The 20029-nt window shown below is 38.2% G+C and overlaps 2 protein-coding genes across 2 annotated transcripts; one reads left to right on the top strand and one right to left on the bottom strand.

The window, feature by feature from the left end:
• The first annotated feature begins 4070 nt into the window (after positions 1 to 4070).
• LOC140832996 (uncharacterized) lies at positions 4071 to 8393 on the top strand. Its single transcript, XM_073197352.1, has 6 exons — positions 4071 to 4195; positions 4306 to 4438; positions 4766 to 6635; positions 6791 to 7087; positions 7529 to 7785; positions 7932 to 8393. Exons 1-6 carry the CDS (start codon positions 4141 to 4143, stop codon positions 8140 to 8142), a joined length of 2823 nt encoding a protein of 940 aa, XP_073053453.1. The 5' UTR covers positions 4071 to 4140; the 3' UTR covers positions 8143 to 8393.
• Positions 8394 to 17654: 9261 nt separating this feature from the next.
• On the bottom strand, positions 17655 to 18440 carry LOC140831367 (uncharacterized). The gene has a single exon (XM_073195117.1). It carries the CDS (start codon positions 18438 to 18440, stop codon positions 17655 to 17657), a length of 786 nt encoding a protein of 261 aa, XP_073051218.1.
• Between the last annotated feature and the right edge of the window lie 1589 nt (positions 18441 to 20029).

Genomic DNA, 20029 nt, shown 5'->3' with positions numbered 1-20029 from the left:
CTGAGCTGTCCAACCTGAGGCCTGCCCCGTGGGAATGGGGTGTCCAAGAATAAACAAAACCGAGGACGTGAGCGATAAGAACGCCCAGTACAAAAGTATGAGTATACAAACCTATATGAAATGCACATGCTATGATATGATACCAGGGTAGTCAAGAAACAGGAATCACAAAAGGATCTCAACAATGCTCAGTCTAGAGGCGCCAAGTGGATAGTGCCGCGCGGTCCAACCTCTGGGTCACTGCATCCACTACAAGACAGACGTGGACCTAAAATGTCCCGGACCACCGAAGCCCTCCCGACCCGTCGGCCACTGTGTACTCTCGGTGTCCATGCGTCCACAAGACAGGGCTGAGCGGCCCCAAGATATAGCTTATCTCGAAAGAGATACAGCTCAACAGTAAAGGCTATCTCGAAGAAGATACGGCTCAACATGAAATGCAACGTGCAGTAATAAACGTGACATAATAGCATGCATCATATGACATATATCAATGCACCACATAATAATGCAACACATATAAGAATGTATACTCAACCAGGATATCTCGGATAGTACTTTCGTACCTCTATCACAGCAATCCTAATCCACTGGAACAACCAGACAACAGGTCTAATCCAAGCCTATTCATCAAGTGAAAACCATCACTAAACTTATCTACCAGACTTAACTAGATAATCCTGAGATAAATACTGATAAAATTCCAAACCTTCGTCCGTCGCTAGCCCGCTGATGCCGCTAGCTCCCAACTAGAGCACAGCTCTGCTACAAGACCAGCAGCTCCCCGCTAGTGCCCAAATCTCGGAACAAGACTAGAACCTGTCAGAAAAGACTGAAATGCTATGGAATTCTCTGAATTGGCGAGTCAAAATGAGGAAATCCGACCACTATTTATAGGCCATGTTCGGATCCTCCGAACAACACTTCGGAACGTCCGAACGCTACGTGTCCATTGGCTCTTGACAGCTCATGATCGGATCCTCCGATCATACACTTCGGACCGTCCGAACATGCACGTGTCCAGCTGCTCTTGACACCTCATGATCGGATCCACCGAACCTACACTTCGGAACGTCCGAACTCCCACGTGTCGATCAACTCTTGACACCTAATGATCGGATCCACCGAACCCACTTCGGACCTTCCGACCTCTTCGGTGCTTCCGAACCATCTTCGGTCCGTCCGATCATGACTCGGTCAAAATTACACATTAAACCTTCTTAATCACCATTACTCCGTTAATTACCCAATTTGGAATTCGGGCTACTACATTCTCCCCCCCTTAAAAAAAAGATTTCGTCCTCGAAATCAAGTTTAGAGAATGAACAAAACGAAATAACAACATCGATACCCTCCAAATCTAAGGGACAACCCATCACTAGACGCTTGGCTAAAACCGAATGACCCATCGGAGTAGAAATGGAAAGAATGACGTCTAGAGAAACATGCGGTAACTTATGACGCTTAACAAATCGTCCTGGTCACCCCAACGACCTACACTTCCCTGACTACTCTCATCATCAAAATGGTCAGCCATTGCTACAACAATAGAATGGGGAAACTAGTAAATTGGTCAACGGAAATCCCAAAACAGAAATCTATATCCCAAAATCGTACGCATGCTCTGATACCATAAATGTAGTGACCCGTTCCAGAATCACCTACTAATTGAGAACTAAGCATACAATCAACCTAATTAACAATAATCAGAGCTAACAGCGGAAAAGTCAACAACAATAATGGTTATACAACCCAATCGAAGTCTAGAATAACTCAAAATGAAATATCCAATACAACCATATCGAATCAAAACAATACCGATAAACTAAACCAACCAGCTACTCAACGTCCTCCTCCTGCTCCTCCTGAGCTGTCCAACCTGAGGCCTGCCCCGTGGGAATGGGGTGTCCAAGAATAAACAAAACCGAGGACGTGAGCGATAAGAACGCCCAGTACAAAAGTATGAGTATACAAACCTATATGAAATGCACATGCTATGATATGATACCAGGGTAGTCAAGAAACAGGAATCACAAAAGGATCTCAACAATGCTCAGTCTAGAGGCGCCAAGTGGATAGTGCCGCGCGGTCCAACCTCTGGGTCACTGCATCCACTACAAGACAGACGTGGACCTAAAATGTCCCGGACCACCGAAGCCCTCCCGACCCGTCGGCCACTGTGTACTCTCGGTGTCCATGCGTCCACAAGACAGGGATGAGCGGCCCCAAGATATAGCTTATCTCGAAAGAGATACAGCTCAACAGTAAAGGCTATCTCGAAGAAGATACGGCTCAACATGAAATGCAACGTGCAGTAATAAACGTGACATAATAGCATGCATCATATGACATATATCAATGCACCACATAATCATGCAACACATATAAGAATGTATACTCAACCAGGATATCTCGGATAGTACTTTCGTACCTCTATCACAGCAATCCTAATCCACTGGAACAACCAGACAACAGGTCTAATCCAAGCCTATTCATCAAGTGAAAACCATCACTAAACTTATCTACCAGACTTAACTAGATAATCCTGAGATAAATACTGATAAAATTCCAAACCTTCGTCCGTCGCCAGCCCGCTGATGCCGCTAGCTCCCAACTAGAGCACAGCTCTGCTACAAGACCAGCAGCTCCCCGCTAGTGCCCAAATCTCGGAACAAGACTAGAACCTGTCAGAAAAGACTGAAATGCTATGGAATTCTCTGAATTGGCGAGTCAAAATGAGGAAATCCGACCACTATTTATAGGCCATGTTCGGATCCTCCGAACAACACTTCGGAACGTCCGAACGCTACGTGTCCATTGGCTCTTGACAGCTCATGATCGGATCCTCCGATCATACACTTCGGACCGTCCGAACATGCACGTGTCCAGCTGCTCTTGACACCTCATGATCGGATCCACCGAACCTACACTTCGGAACGTCCGAACTCCCACGTGTCGATCAACTCTTGACACCTAATGATCGGATCCACCGAACCCACTTCGGACCTTCCGACCTCTTCGGTGCTTCCGAACCATCTTCGGTCCGTCCGATCATGACTCGGTCAAAATTACACATTAAACCTTCTTAATCACCATTACTCCGTTAATTACCCAATTTGGAATTCGGGCTACTACAGCACATAACAAAAATGTGCTTAATGTTGCCTCTTCGTCTGGTACCATATTTATAGCTGAGATTGATCAATCGACCAAATGATGAAAGAATGATCACAATTAATTATCGAAATTCACCTTAAAGGAAATGTATATGTATATGTTTATGATGAAAGGAAAAATGATATGATGAAAGGAAAAATATTTAAATTTTATGAATATTCGTAACAAGCTATCTTTTTATTAAAAGTATTTTCAATGTTGTTTATGAATGTATATATATTACCTGTTATAACGGTTAATGTTTGCTGAGTCAATAGACTCACTATGTATGAATGATGCATGTGAACATGATGTTTATGATGATATGAGAGGACTTGATGGTTGAAATAGTTGGACTGATGGTGCACATAATCTGAAAACCTTTGCTAGCTTTCCGCATTAGTATGATTTTAAAGATTTTGAGGAGGTTTATGACTTTTATGCTTTTAAGAGATTTTGAGAAGATTTAAGAGTTTTTGCTATTTTGAAAATGTTAGTTTTAGGTTTGGTTTTACGGTTTATGATTTTATGTTTTGCCCTCATTCTTTTGGAATTTTAAATAATAGGTTGATTGATTTATTTTAAACGGTGCAAAGTATATTTAAAAATACACACACATATATATATATATATATATAAATATATATATATATATATATATATATGTATGGTATATTTCGGCCTAATGGAAGGATAGAAAATAAATTCTTTAATATATTTTAAAGAACAACGAGTTGGGATCGTTTCAAAAACAAAAAAAATTTAAATATTATATTTTAAAATCTTGATAAAATAATTGCTATATTTCAAAATTTATCCAAAAATTGTATTAAAGAAATAAGGCAAAATATAAGATGGGCTTTTTTTAGTATTTTCAATACACCATTTTGTTGAATACCCAATTTGCCCCCGGTTTGGTCTCCTTCAGCCTCTGTAAAACCCTCCACAAAAGCTCTGTTCTTGCGGACACGTAAGAGTGCCTCAATGGCCCTCTCTCGTCTCCTTCAACCCAAATCAAGCCTCCCCATTTGCTTAAAAAGTAAAATGGCCTTAACCCATTTCGCAGATTTACCATTATTCTCGGATAAATGTTTTATATTTTATGCAAAATTTGTTGTTGATTATGCTGATGGTAACTTCTTTTTGCAGGATTTTCGACGAGAAAAGTGTGTTTTTACTCATCGTTTTTCTCTACTAGTGACAGTGGCGGGACACCTGAGTTAAAGAACGATGTTGCTGCAGAGGAGAATCGAGATATGACGGTTGAGCCACTTGTAAACGAGTAGGGTTTTCTGTACATTTTAAGAAATTTTGAATTTTTTTATAGATGGGGGGAATCAGCAACTTTTTTCTGCAAAATGATTGAGTACATGTTTTATGGACTAAAATGGTGGAAATGATCTGTGGCAAACAAGATGGTCCATTTAAATAAGTTTGTGCGACCTTTCGAACTTATTTTTTGTCATTGTTCAGATGATGAAATTTTTTGTTAGTTTTGTTCTTGACGGTAATTGGGAATGGGGTTGGTCATTAGTATTTGTCTGTGTGTTTCACTTAATGTCCATTCTATTCTATATTTCGTTAACTTTTACGATCATTGAAACTCTAGGTCTGCTCATACAAAACCTGACATCGTATCAAGAGCATCCGGGAAGGAAAAGGGAGCACCATGGTACATTTTAAAAGATGTCGTTGATATCCTAAAAGATAAGATGCTTGGCAATAATCAACCGCAAAATTATTATGCTATTGATGCATCGACACATATGGATTGTACAGCTTCGGTGGTCGTCCCTTCTAGTGATGTTCTTGTTCATGGAAGTGGTGAACTTCAAGATTCTGAGGCTACGACCAAACTCCAAAATGACTTTATTTTTAATAACGAAGAAGTAAACGTGGACCATGGAAAATCTTGTATGGCAGGTGAAGTTTATGAGGAGCAGGTAAATGGAACTACCTCTGAAGTAAATCAGATGCTTAATTTTCCCCAAGCTGCTGAAACTGAAGACAAGGATGCATTTAACACAATGAGAATGCATATGTCCCCAGGTATATCATCTCTAAGTAGTGGTGAAAACTGCTGCGAGGAAGCAGCCCGATTAAATAGTTCGGAACTGGTTTCCAAAGAAGCTGAATTTCTGAAATCTGACGAAGTTTCATCACCCATATTTTTGGATCTGGAAGTGGATCTGGTTTCGAATCCTGAGAATTCATCTTCTCTACAACCTCCAACAATTAGTCTGAATTCTACTGAACGCGTAAATGTGGAGAAAAATGAAATTATTACTGACAATATATCTGTTGATTTTTGGTCTGAAAGAGGAGCATTCTCTGGAGTATTTGGTGGTCCAAAGAAGAGTATCAGATTAGTGGATCTTTTCCAGGAGAAAAATCATGATCGAACATCTCCTGAGGCCATCATTGAGCAAACAGATCCCAAGGAAACTCTGTCTGATTTGCTCTTAAAATTTGAAAGAAAAAGGGTGTCACAGTTTAAGCATTCTTCTCCCGCTGATGATTTATCGCCAGATGCAGCAACTTCTGATTCAAAGGCCGGTAAGTTCAAGGAGATTTCTCTCATTGGACGTGAAAACAAACTGCAAGAAGACAAAAATCTCAGGTTTGAAGGGGACCAGACCTCTTCTCCATCAAACGGTGCTCAAAATATATTTGATCTAACAGATTTGGACATGAAATCGGTTAGTGATCAAATAGTTGATGAAAATTTTAAGCCCAGAAGTCTGACGTTTACTCAGTTCGAACACTCAAATGAACCTTGTGAGGTGGATGCAGAAAAACTTTCCGACATAAAAGACTTGATTGACTTCATTAAATTGCAGGAGGGTGTACCATATACTTCAACCAATGATAATAGCGACACAGGTCGCATCACAGAGAACCCATCAAATTTTAATTCACAAAGACCTATCTATGATGATCGGTTGACTGCATCGGATTCGGCAACTGAAAAATCTAAGCTTGAGAATCAAAAAATAAATGACATGCATTTTGAATCCCTTGGTGGTACAGAGTTAAAAGCAACCTTTAATTTTCTGAATCCGACTATGAAGATTGACGAAGAGAAAGTGAGGAACAGTGTTTTATCTGAGGCTTTAAATTCTGATTCTCAGAACTTTGTTGACAGTAAGAGGTTAAATTCAACTGATTTCACGACTGTGAAATATAGGATTGAGGATGAGGAAAGGGTTCATTTGGATTTTGGATCCCTCAGCTGCACAGAGTTAAAAGCAGGCATGGAAGTTCCAAATCCCACAGAGAATGTTGATAGAGAAAAGTTGGAAAACACATTCTTGTCTAGCAAAGAATCAAATGACAACAGAGTTGTTGTGAAACTCCTGCGTAAAGCTGCTACCGTAGAGCATATAACAGAAACTTTTAAAAGATGCGGGACTATTTCAAATATTGAAATTCTTGATGTTGAAGGATCTTTGTTTAAAACTGCTTACATTCATTTTGAGGTCAGTAATTAGCTGCCTCTCATCATATATTGTTTTCATTCTCATTTGATTATGTATGTAAGGATCAGATAGAAGCGCCCAATGTGTAAAACGAGGCCAAAAACAGCATTGTGCTGACGAGAGATTTTCATTTATTGAACTCTGTTTTAGTGCAGACAAGAAACGGGTTTCAAAGAGCTATTGGCAAAATTGATATGCTGGGGCGACATGGAGTTGTAACAGTGGAATCAGCCACCTCAAATAAGAACGTGACAGTTCCCGTTCCGAATTTGATCGGTGACCCTAATGTTCCGACTGTATTAATAAAAAACCCTTCCCGGACAGTAAAGATAAAACCTTTGACCCCTGACATAAGATTACATCATATTGAAGAAGCTTTGTCCTTCTGTGATAGCAACATATCCGGATATTTCTTGGGTGTCAAAAATTCTGTTGGTTTTATTGAATTCGAGGTAAACCTATTGTTGCATTTTTTGGATGAAGTATTTATAGCTAAAATGTTTATCTTGTTAAATTTGAATCGCCGTCCCATTTGTGCTCTTTCATCACCTTATGCATAGTTCCAATATCTTATATGATCTTCCACATCAACAATAGCTATAGCATCTCTGCTGTGTTTTACCAATCATTCATTGTTTGGTAGGCACCAGCTCTTCTCATATAAACGCTATAAATTTGGTCTTTTTGGTTCTGCGTAATCGATTTGACCTGATCCTGCATTTGCATTGTCTGGTTTAACGTGAGTAGTGCAGGCTACCGAGTTAATTTTTCAACTTCTGTCGGTACAAAAAACACAAAATATTCTTCCTGTGGCTTTTCCTTTAAAACATGTCCAAACATCAATAGTTTGAAAGCTTTATTTAATCATTTGAACTTTGAAATGCTATTTCCAGACAGAAATTGGCAAAGAAAGGGCGCTTGTGAAACATTATATCAATGTGTTAGGAAAGCAGTTGGCCTTGCTAAGAATCGATGTCCCAAGAACAACAGTTGTGAGGGTTTCGTACATAGATTCGATTCCACACCAGAATATCGTGTCAGTATGCAGCTCAGTTGGAAAAGTAAGGGTTCCAATTATAAGATGTCCGGGAATTCTTGATGTGCACTACAAACTTACTGAATGGCCAAACATGTGGAATATACTAAACAGGTCAGTGCATAAGAAGTAAGCATTCATATGCATATAATCCCCAGCATGCATAAACGTAAGACTATATATATTTATACTATATCAACGTTGCTTTGATTTTAAGTAATCAATTTACATAGTTCTTGATCAGTTCATTTTACATACAGATTGACTGGTGTCCAGATAGAAGGTAGGCAATTGAGAGCTGAGCCTGCTCCCGTCATTCCCACCAACATACTGTCAGCTCTGTGGCATCAACCAAAAGAAAGGAAGGGTGTGAAAAAAACAGCATTGTTTTTGTTGGAGAAACTCAGGAAGAATATGCGAGGCACGGCTGAATTAGATTCTCTAGAACACCTCTTGGAGGATAAATTTTAATCAATGAGCAAAGGAAATAATAAATGTTTTGCTAAAGATTTTGTTTCATTAGCATACTCTTTTGCATATCAACACATTATGTCATCTGATGGGAAGAGTCTATAGGATGTGGTCTCTTGGTTCAGTATAGTCGGTTTAATGTAGTCAGAGCAGGAACAGATCGGCAGAAACACAGTCGCCCTCTCAAATTAAAATCACACTAATATATTCTTGGGTTCATCATCTTTGGTTTACATATATAATCTTATATTTAAGCTGCGTAGATAATCGAATGTACTATGGTTTAGGTGAAGCCATGAAGGCATTCTTATGCCTCATTTTACCTTGTTTTTAATATATGTGTGTGTGTGTGTGTATACATTCTTTTGTCTCGTTTTACCTTTTTTTTTTAAATTACATATATGACCTCGAATGGTAATATAATCATTATCACTTTAACATACAATAACTTAAGCGTGTACGATATTTTACTTTACAAAAGATGACAAAAATACGAATTCAATAGAAATGTCATGGTCTCATTTTTCTCAATTTTTATTTTATTTGGAGTGATTTTGTATCTGGAATTTACAATAAATAGAAAAAAATAGAAGTCAAATCTTTGTGGACATAACAAAGAAATAAATTTTGCATATATATAGTTAACAAATCGAAAGATAATATATCAGTGTAATATTTCGATATGAGATGACGTGTATCAGTAGTAACATATCGTCACAAAATATATTGCCAAATGAAAAACAATGACTATTCAAGACTATGAAGTGAATATCTTGTGCTAAACAGTCAATGCAAACTTATATTTTCGGACCGAAGCGTTGTTCAGATGAACCATATTCCAGGATATAAACATGTTGTTCAATCAGTAATAGTCAATCGGTAAGCATGTTATTCGTTAGATAAACCTCGCTTCGTTAGTTTACTTTTTTGTCTCAGTTTCAATCTCAAGCTGAGATAATTTCCTATAAATATAATTTGAGTGATTTCAAATTGGTTAAGATATATAATAGGTGTATGATTTTTTATTTTTTTTTTAAACTAGGTGTATGAATTTTTAAAAATCATTTTTGTGCAAAACTTGTATAGGATAGTTTCTATCAACACTTTAAAAATTCATAACAATTAAAACAAACGCCCAAAAACCATCAAACTTTCCCTAAATGTCTAAAAATAGTTCCAAATCATTCGGAAGTCAAAAAATTCCTAAAACAAGTCGGCGAGTGGCTGAGGTTCTACCGCCGTGCGTGGCATGAAAATTTACAGTGGATATTTCTCAAACCGATCTACGACTTTTGTTCAGAAGATATTTGGAAATTTTTATCCGATTAATAGTAGATATCGAAAAACTATAATAGTGATCAAGCTCGATTCCGACGACCTAAATTGTATTTCCAGTGAATTTAAGGACGGTCGATGTGCACCATTGTAACCTAGAAAATATTTTAAATACTTTTTATTTCAAAACCGAAGTGAAAACCATTCAAGAAATAGAAGTAATATAGGCTGCAAATAGCTGCCTTAGACATACTTCCTAGAAAATTTTCAGAAATAATTTTTCATGGTTTTGAATTTTCCGAGAAGATTTCGCTTGTGATATTATTATATGAAGATTTTTGGGTAAGAAAGGAGTCTTCTATAAATTTTTCGAAATTTTTGGTGATAATTTGATATTTTTCTCTTATTTTTCTTCTATTTTGCCCATTTCATCTCTCTTGTTTCTTCCCCAAATTTTCTCTTCAAGCTCAAGATTTTGTACACTTTGATATGATAAAAATGTCTTTTATTGAGGTCATGGGGCGAGTCATTTATGTGATGACACTTGTTTGTTCAAAGCCTCAAACCCGACCCTACCTAAGTTCATTTATTAACACATGTCAAGCTCATTTAGTCTTGAATCTCATGTTGGTCACTTCCACATACCACACATTTTCCATGCTTTCTCCAACATCTTTTCTCACCATGATTGGGTTACCGCAATATCCTCAGTTCTTACAATAGTTGACGTTTGGGTTTTGTTGAAACTTTTTGCTTGAGGATTTATCATGTTGTTACAGTTGAGCCTCTTTTTCATTACTTCTTTCTGACTTTTGGCTTTGTAAGGATTATTTTGTCGACAGATATAACAAATAATAAAAATATCAGAATAAAATTAAAAATAGTGAATTTGTGTTTTGTCAGAATTAGGTGTTGTGCCAGATGTTACAATATCTCGGACAACATCTACATGCAGCGGAAAAATAACGTTTATAACACAAATTGACTTGAAATAAATAGATGGATGAGATTAAATTTGCACAAGTATAAATACTTGTGCGGTGCCTTATGTCAAAAATTAATCACTAGAAAACGTAACCGTTTACAAAAAAACTATTACTAGTGATTTCCACATAAATCAATTTCCTCAACAAGTTGAGAAAACAAATGCTTTCTAAAACAAATAACCAGAATAAATACTAAAACAAGAAAGCAAAAACGTGTTGCCAAAACAGTAGATCCAAGAGAAGCAATCTTCGGCCAACTTCTTCCCAGATGTTGTCTGAAGATGTTCTCAACATTCACGGCAACACTAGATCACCTCCCTTCAATCAGCGTCGGCTTCGCAAGTTTTATTGCTCTGAAAATCTCGACCTTAAGCATATATGTATGTTCAATATCTTGCCACGCTTTCTCATATGCTTGACCTCTTGTTTATAGATGAAGAATCCTATCTCCATAAGGAAACCTAGTATCATAAGGAAAGCGAGAGTTTTATTATAAGTAAACTCTATTTAAACATTGATATCATATCTCTTTAAATCATTCCAATAAATATCATATCTAGGCTATTTTTGAATGAGTAGTTGCAAGATAAACAAAGATGCAAAATCAACACATAGACAGAACCATTAGTAAAACAAAACTCTTAACCAAAAAACTTAATTCCCCTCATCTCCTTCATCCTTGGTCCCGGAAGGCCCAGCTGCGGTCTCGGTTTCAGTTTGATCATCATCTCCATTGATCATCATCTCCATCTAGCCGATGCTTCATAGTATGCAATATTCGCCGTGGCTTGTTCAACAGTTTGCATAGCATGAACAACAACAGCCCTGGCTTGTTCAATCTTTGCCTCAGCATGAGCAATGTGAGCATGTGCGTCTGGGACAGAGATCATGATATAGTCAGTGGATTGGGATGGAGCAGGAGGACTTGGCGATGGCGCCGCAACAGGTGGTGTTTTGGGAGATGCACACCACGGAAGATCAATTCAGCAATTTCCCTTGAAGAGTGCAGGAGCAATCTTGAATGGTTCACCAAGGTCAGATAAGCGTTCGCGGACATTTCTAACAAAACCTTGGGAGACAAAAAGACCATAGATCAGACTGGGAAATGGGAGTTTCAACGATCGCAGACCACCCTCAGCATATTGAAGTACTGTGTTGAACACCAGTTGTCCAAAATCAAACACTCCATCTTGCCCGATGGAATAAAACACTAGAGTTTGATGCCTGGTGACGGTGGTGGTGTTTGTAGAAGGAGTCCAATTTCGGATGGCCATCTTGTGAAGAACGGAATAAAATGAAGTCAGATTTGCAGCTGAAAGCTTCTGTGGATGGAGCAGAAAGTGAGTAATAACACATCCAGTGAGGGTTGAAGTAGCCAGATCAATGTCAGAGGCAAGACCATCAATGTCCAAAGGTGGGGTCTGGTAGAATTGATTTATGACAGTAGGGGTGAACTCATAGATCCTGTTTCTTACAAATACTTTCCCATACTTGGCAGAGCATTCATCACCAACGCTCAGGGACAAGTTTGCATAGAATTCTAACACAGGCAGTCGGGAAAACGGTGTTACCGTTGATACAGTGGGAAGAAGATGGTTGTGCTTCAGAAAGGCGAGCAGATTTTGTCTTTTGAAGACAGCCTCATCAATATTCTTTTCCTCCAAAAATAAACGGTGCACATACATATTCCACTGATCAGAGGCTTGTGCAATGTAGAATTTGTGTGAAAAATCAGCAGTGAGATCATACCCAGAACCATCTGTGTTGTCCACACTGTTGGCAATATCTTCCGCAACATCTTCATCAGCAGAGAATTTTGCAGAGACATCAGGGGCAGTTGAGGCAGCCTCATCAGGTGAATCATCAGTATGGTGAGAGGGGCCACCACATTCAGTACTAGTAGGGCGGCTTGCCGAGGCGTCTTTGATCTCGTCATTACTGGAAACAGGTGGAGGTGTGCGAGGCCTGAGCCGAGCATATTTCTTGTTTTTCTTCAGTGAGGCCATAAATTGAGCCAGGGAGACCTCATCTTCATCTGCTTTAGGTGCAACATGTGTTTCCTGTGGAGTAATGGGTACATTAGCAGAAGAAGAACCTGTGGTCTTACCAATAGTAGCAGTAACTACAGGGACAGGCCGTTTGCGAGGAACCAGCTCAAAATCAGCATCGTCGGAGTCATCTCCCGAGGTGCTATTCGGATCAATCAGTGACGGTCGAGTGGAGGGCTGGCCCTTGTAACGGAAATTCTCCCCAGGTGTCAGATCAGGATTATATCCTGCTTGTCTTTTGGATTGTCTTCTAGGAAGAGAGGGTGGATCAAAAACCCTGATGATTGGTGGATTATCGATATCCAGTGCATTTCCAAGCTCACCGGGGGCAATTACTTCCAGAGGCTCGGGCATTAGCACAACAGGGATAATTTGCAAATTCTGAACAGGGAGTGTTGTTGCAGATGTTGCGGGAGGCGAGGGAACATCCTCTGTATGGCCCATTTCGCTTCGGATATCATGGGAATCAAAACCCTTTCCTGCCATTTCAGAGAGTGAATTCCGTGAATTTTAGAGAGAGAAGCTCGATTTAGAAAAAAATAAACGGATAAAAGTATCATAGAACAGATAATGCGGTGAACAGTGTTAGGGTTTCGAAGGAGTTTAAATGAAATACCGATGATCGGAATTGTGAGATAAATGAGTATAAATTAAACAGTAATAAAGCACAATCCTCACAACGGTAAAAAACTTGTAACCATCCTAATCTAACGGTTAGAAAAATAAACGCTGAAATTGAACCGTTAACCCATCCAGATAAGTACTGGGATGATATGTGTACGATATATTTTCAAAATTTCCAGAAATAACTCCACATCAAATTTAGTGCCACTCGACATCAACGATCACATGAATTCGAAATACTGCACAAATTGGATTGATATAGAATTTTTCTTTGTTTACATACGAATATCCATATGACCCGACAAAATTCACCCTGTAATGTTTATGCATGACTTATGGATGCCTAATAACAGAGTGTAACATAAATAAAAGCATGTGAGTAAATATGAGATATGAGTACGAATGAAGTGTTGTTACACGTGTTGGCAACATCTTCTGACAACACACACAATTCCAAAAACAATTTTCAATTTTTCTTCACACACAAAGATTCAAAAATTTTCTAAACATAGGAGTGGTAGCTCCCACACTAGAAGAACAGTCTTCATTGGACTCCCGTAGGTAGCTTTTTCCATTTTCTCCTATTTCTGTGTTAATATTTAGAAGGGGTAGCTCCCACACTTAAAGTCCAGCCTTCAATAGGCTACTTTAGGTAGTTTTTTCCATCTTTTCTTCTAAACACAGACCCATTAATGATTTTATTTCAATGTCTCGGTTAACTTGTCACCTTGTTTAAAGTCAAGTGACCATACTTCGAATCTTTTGTGACCAGGTTTACATGAATATGTGTGAAGTTTCATAGAATATAGCAGGGAATTGTAAGTGCATCAGAAAATTATGCTACACAGTTTCAACACATCAAATCACAGCATGAATGCAATGCAGAATATCTAAGTACTAGAAGTGTGTATTCAAATGAGATGTTGTCCGATATGTTGTAACATCTGAGACAACATCCAAGAATGATTAGACAGAACACATGCTAAGAGATTTCCGAAGGTTGGAAAATCTCTCAAAATCTAATGCTTTGGTGAATATGTTGGCCAGTTGGTTATTTGTATCAACAAACTCCATTCGGATCAATCATTTCTCTACAAGATCTCGAATAAAATGATGTCTTATGTCAATGTGCTTTGTTCGAGAGTGTTGTACTGGGTATTTTGAAATGTTAATTGCACTAGAGTTATCACAGTACACGACTAAGGATTCACTTTTAAGCCCATAATCTATTACCATTTGGTTCATCTACAAAAGTTGGGTGCATGTATTTCCAGCTGCCACATATTCTGATTCAGCAGTGGAAAGAGAAACACAATTCTGTTTTCGACAATGCCAAGAAATCAGATTATTCCCAAGGTAAAAACACCCCCCAGAAGTGCTTTTTCTATCATCTAAATCCTCAGCCCAATCAGCATCAGAAAATCCTACTAAATTTGAGTTGGTGTCATGAGTATACCATAATCCTATGTCGATTGTTCCGGCTATGTATCGTAGGATACGTTTTACGGCTTTTAAGTGAGAGATCTTAGGATTTGACTGGTATATAGCACACAAGCAAACACTAAACATTAAGTCTGGGCGACTAGCGGTCAAGTAGAGAAGACTTCCTATAATGCTGCGGTATAGGATGTTGTCAACATCTTCGGCCGCAATATCTTTAGATAATTTTTCATTTGAGCCCATATGTGTCTTCATGTGTTTGGTATTTTCATTAGCAAATTTCTTTATCAAGTTTTTAGCATACTTACTTTGACACAAAAAGATGTCATCATGCATTTGTTTGATTTGCAAACCAAGAAAGAAACTTAGTTCACCAACCATGCTCATTTCGAATGTGGTTGACATGCACTCAACAAAATTATCAGCATGTTTTTGAGATGAGGAGCCAAAGATTATATCATCAACATAAACTTGACAAATGAGAATTTCACCTTTGGATTTCTGAATAAAAAGAGCATTGTCTACCTCACCTCGTTTGAAGCCAATTTCAAGAAGATATTCTGTTAATCTGTCATACCATGCACGTGGTGCTTGCTTCAAACTGTAGAGAGCCTTTTTTCAGTTTGTACACATGATGTAAATTATGCGGATCTTCAAATCCTTTAGGCTGTCTAACATGTACTTCCTCACTCAAGAAACCATTCAAAAATGCACTTTTGACATCCATTTGAAACAATTTGATTTTCATAAAGCATGCAATAGCTAGCAAAAGTCGGATTGACTCAATACGGGCAATAGGTGCAAAGGTCTCATCAAAATCAACCCCTTCAACCTGTGTGTACTCTTGAGCAACCAATCTTGCTTTGTTTCGAATGATGTTCCCTGACTCATCGGTTTTATTTTTAAAAATCCATCTAGTTCCAATTATGTTGATGTGGTCAGGGGGTGGAACAAGATCCCATACATCATTTCGAACGAATTCATCAAGCTCATCATGCATAGCGTTGACCCAAAACTCATCTTTTAAGGTTTCTTCAACATTTTTAGGTTCACACAAAGACACAAAACATGAGAATCTAACCTATGAGTAAGCCGAGCTCATGCATATAAGTCCAGCCATTTTTCGGTAATCGACTTTCTCTTTCTTTCGAGTTTGGACATCACCACGCATTCCTCCAATGATTTGAGATGATGGATGGTTCTTTTGGATTTTGCTTGGAATACACGGTCCATCATCTGCTGCCTCATTATCGCTGTGAGCATCTTCTTGTGGGTCGGTGACTTCAATATAACATGTTGTTCCAGATGTTGTAACATTTGGTACAACATCTGTATTTTACAGTGAGATTTGAGTTTCCAGAAGATCTTCACAGTCATCTTCAGCAGTTTTCTTCTTGAGATCTCCGAGGCTTTCCACTTCCATAGGACCCATAAGGTCCATGTGGAGTAACTCCAGACAGCGTGTTGTCCCAGATGTTGACAACACTGGATGCTACATGCGAGTCTGTTTACCTTTTTGACAATCTCCGCACACATATGGTACACCAGAAGAGAGATTAGGCATACATCTAACTGCATCGTACTTACTCAGATTCTTTAGGGTTTTGAAGTTTGCATGACCGAGTTTTTGATGCCAAAGATCAAGTTCAGTGATTTGTACATGTTTGCAAGAAAGTTCTTCGCCTATTTGATAGCAATTCTCTGAGGACCTTGTACCTGTCATAATGCACATGTTGGCTTCATCAAAAACTTCACAGTTATGTTTATCAAACTTAACAAGTAGATTATCATCACACAATTGGCTTATGCTTATAAGATTGGAATTTAATCATTCAACATGAAGCACATTGTGGAGCTTTGGTAGTCCTTCAACATTCAATGTACCATTTCCCACAATTTTTTCTTTAGCTCCCCCTCCATAGGCCACTCTACCACATTTTTGTTCAACATAATCGATGAAATATTCTCGTGATCCCGTCATGTGGCGTGAGCTCCCACTATCAAAGTACCAATGACCTGCAGTGTTAGTTTTGAAAGAAGTATAGACAACATTACAGTGAGTTTTTACCTTTGGTACCCAAATTTGTTTTACTGTAGGTCGATGGTGAGAGGTGTTGCGGGAAATGTTGGACAACATTTGGGGCAACATCCGACTTGACTTTTGATTCATGCGATCATCCCTGAGTTTAAAGCAGTAGGGCCTGATATGACCAGGCTTAAAGCAGTAATGACAAACATACCTGCGTTTTCGTTTCTTAGAAATTGGTGCAGCAGGTTGTCTTTTTGATGAAATGCTTTTGATCGGTGAATTGGATTGCGGTTGTGGAGATGTATCAGCTTTTCCCTTCACAAAAACAGTAGACTTGGAAGATTCACCTGTTTCGAACACACTGTCTTTGAACCCTAAGTCTTTCTTGTCATCTCTTCCCATCAAAAGTATGGATTCAAGCTTGGATGTGCTTGAATTAAACTTGGACAAAGTTTCAGTTGCCTTTTGAAGTTCTTCTTTGGTTTTACAAAGTTCCAAATCTTTTTTGCTCAAAGTTACTTCAAGTTTGGCAACCACGGCTTTTAAATCATTGTTCTCCTTCATAAGACTTGAGTTCAACTTGTTTCTTTTGGTCCATTCTTCATACAACTCTTCATAAAGTTTTTGCACACTTTCAAGAGTGATTTCTTCATCATCAGCTTCCACATCATCTTCACTCAAGTTTCCAGAGGCTGTAGATTTTAAACAAACTGAATTTTTGCATATGTTGCGGCCAGGTGTGGCAACACCTAGGGCAACACCTAAAGGATTCACCTGCAGCCAGCAATTTTCTGTGAACATTGCAGTCAAGGAGGTTTAACTTTCTTCATCAGTAGATTTCTCCTCAGCGTCGGATTCTTCATCGCTTAGAGACACATTGTAGTCTTTGTTTTTTCGTAATCGGTTAGCACATTCATTGGCATAGTGTCCAAAGCCCTTGCACTCTCTACACTGCACTGAATCAAACTTTTTTGAATTGTATTGTCCCTTGCCTTCATTCCTTGGCTGAAACTGTTGCTTGGCAGGGTACTTTTGTGACTTTTCAGATGCAGGCAGGCTAGTGGGTTTAGACAGTTGTGCATCCTTCTTTTTATCTCGGATTCTTTTCAATTAATCACCGAATTTCTTAGTGATAAAGGAGATAGAATCCTCGCAGAGATCAGAATTATTGACTTCTTGAGATATTTGAAGGAGTTCATTGTTGAAGTCATTTGTAGCTTGTAGTGCAATTGTCTTCCCTTTATCCTTCTTCTGCATGTCCAGGTTCATCTCAAACGTGCGCAATGAGCTGATAAGGTCTTCCAATGACATATTAGAAGTGTCATTAGCCTCATCTATTGCGCAAATTTTTATGTTGAACCTTTCGGGGAGAGAACGGAAGACTTTGCTAACCAGACGCTCATTTGAAGTAGCTTCTCCAACACTGAATGCCTCAATAGCAATCTCTCGTAGGCGACGATCGTACTCGAGTATGTTCTCAGATTCTTCCATCCTCATCATCTCGAATTTGGAAGTAAGCATCCTTAATCTGGTTCGTCGCACACTCTCAGACCCTTCACAGTGACATTGGAGGATATCCCATGCATTTTTAGCCGAAGTGCAGTTTGTGATTAAACTGAACATGTTCATGTCAACCGATGTGAATATAGCATTCAAAGCCTTTGAGTTGTGGTTTGAATTTTGCACTTCATCAGCAGTCCAGTCAGTTTCAGGCTTTGGCCGTTTGTCACCCTCTTGATCTATCATGACTGGTGGAGTCCATCCATTGATGACACGCTGCCATGTCTGTTCATCTAGTGATTTTATGTAGCATCTTATTTTGACCTTCCATAGGCTGTAATTCGTACCGTCTAGGAATGGTGGTCGAAGTGCTGCGCTTGCAAATGTATTGTCCATTTGATTAGTTTCTGTCAAACAAAACAAAACCCAGAATCACCACTTAGTATATCAAGAGCAGGCTCTGATACCACTTGTAAAGATTATTTTTTTCGACAGATATAACAAATAATAAAAATATCAGAATAAAATTAAAAATAGTGAATTTGTGTTTTGTCAGAATTAGGTGTTGTGCCAGATGTTCAACATCTCGGACAACATCTACATGCAACGGAAAAATAACGTTTATAACACAAATTGACTTGAAATAAATAGATGGACGACATTAAATTTGCACAAGTATAAATACTTGTGCGGTGCCTTATGGTAAAAATTAATCACTAAAAAACGTAACCGTTTACAAAAAAACTATCACTAGTGATTTCCACAAATATCAATTTCCTCAACAAGTTGAGAAAACAAATTCTTTCTAAAACAAATAACCAGAATAAATGTTAAAACAAGAAAGCAAAAACGTGTTGCCAAAACAGTAGATCCAAGAGAAGCAATCTTTGGCCAACTTCTTCCCAGATGTTGTCTGAAGATGTTCTCAACATTCACGGCAACACTAGATCACCTCCCTTCAATCAGAGTCGGCTTCACAAGTTTTATTGCTCTGAAAATCTCGACCTTAACCATATGTGTATGTTCAATATCTTCCCACGCTTTCTCATATGCTTGACCTCTTGTTTATAGATGTAGAATCATATCTCCATAAGGAAACCTAGTATCATAAGGAAAGTGAGAGTTTTATTATAAGTAAACTCTATTTAAACATTGATATCATATCTCTTTAAATCATTCCAATAAATATCATATCTAGGCTATTTTTGAATGATTATATCATTATCTAAGAAAGGCAAAATCACATAAGCTATTATACTCAAATAAATCAATATGAAAAAGATATTGTTAGGGAAATAATTTAACATGCAAGGACTTATATCAATTAAATTCCGAAATAATATTTCCCTTCAGGCTTCAATAAAATCTGAGATCCCGTAGTGTTTTTTTTTCTTCTTTTTTTTTTCGTGTAGCACTTTGACGACCTTCTCCTCTACTATCAATGCTTGATTGACAACAGAATTATAGTCCGAGTCTTTGGAAGATAAAGTTGGCCAACGAATGCAAGGTTGAGGCCTTGGAAAAATTTCTTCGTCTTTCTTGCGTCATTTTCCAGGTAACGAGGAGCTCAGTGAATCAAACGGTGAAATCCTGCTTCGTATTGTGTCACGGTTAAAGAACCTTGAAGTAATTCCATAAATTCATGTTCTCATATGTGGAGTATTATCTGGGTGACGTTTTTTGCCTCAAAATCCCTCAGAAATTTAGCCAATATTTTTAGATTGTCGTATTTATTCCACTGGTAATCAACAACTCTCCATCAGTTATGTGTTGCCCTCTCGAACCATGGTTCGCTGTCGCGGTCGCGGAGATCGGAACGGATGCTACCGTTCCAGTTACAATGAAATTTCGTGGAACGGACGCGGAACGGTATTTTAAAAAATATTATAAATATATAAAAATTAAAAATTTTGGAAAAAATTTAGATATATGAAAATTAAAATAAATATTATTTAAATAGATTATTTGATGTAAATAAGAAATTA

This window comes from Primulina eburnea, chromosome 5 (assembly GCF_022965805.1).
Source record: "Primulina eburnea isolate SZY01 chromosome 5, ASM2296580v1, whole genome shotgun sequence".
Lineage (NCBI taxonomy): Eukaryota > Viridiplantae > Streptophyta > Magnoliopsida > Lamiales > Gesneriaceae > Primulina > Primulina eburnea.
This window is presented reverse-complemented; position numbering and strand designations above follow the sequence as displayed.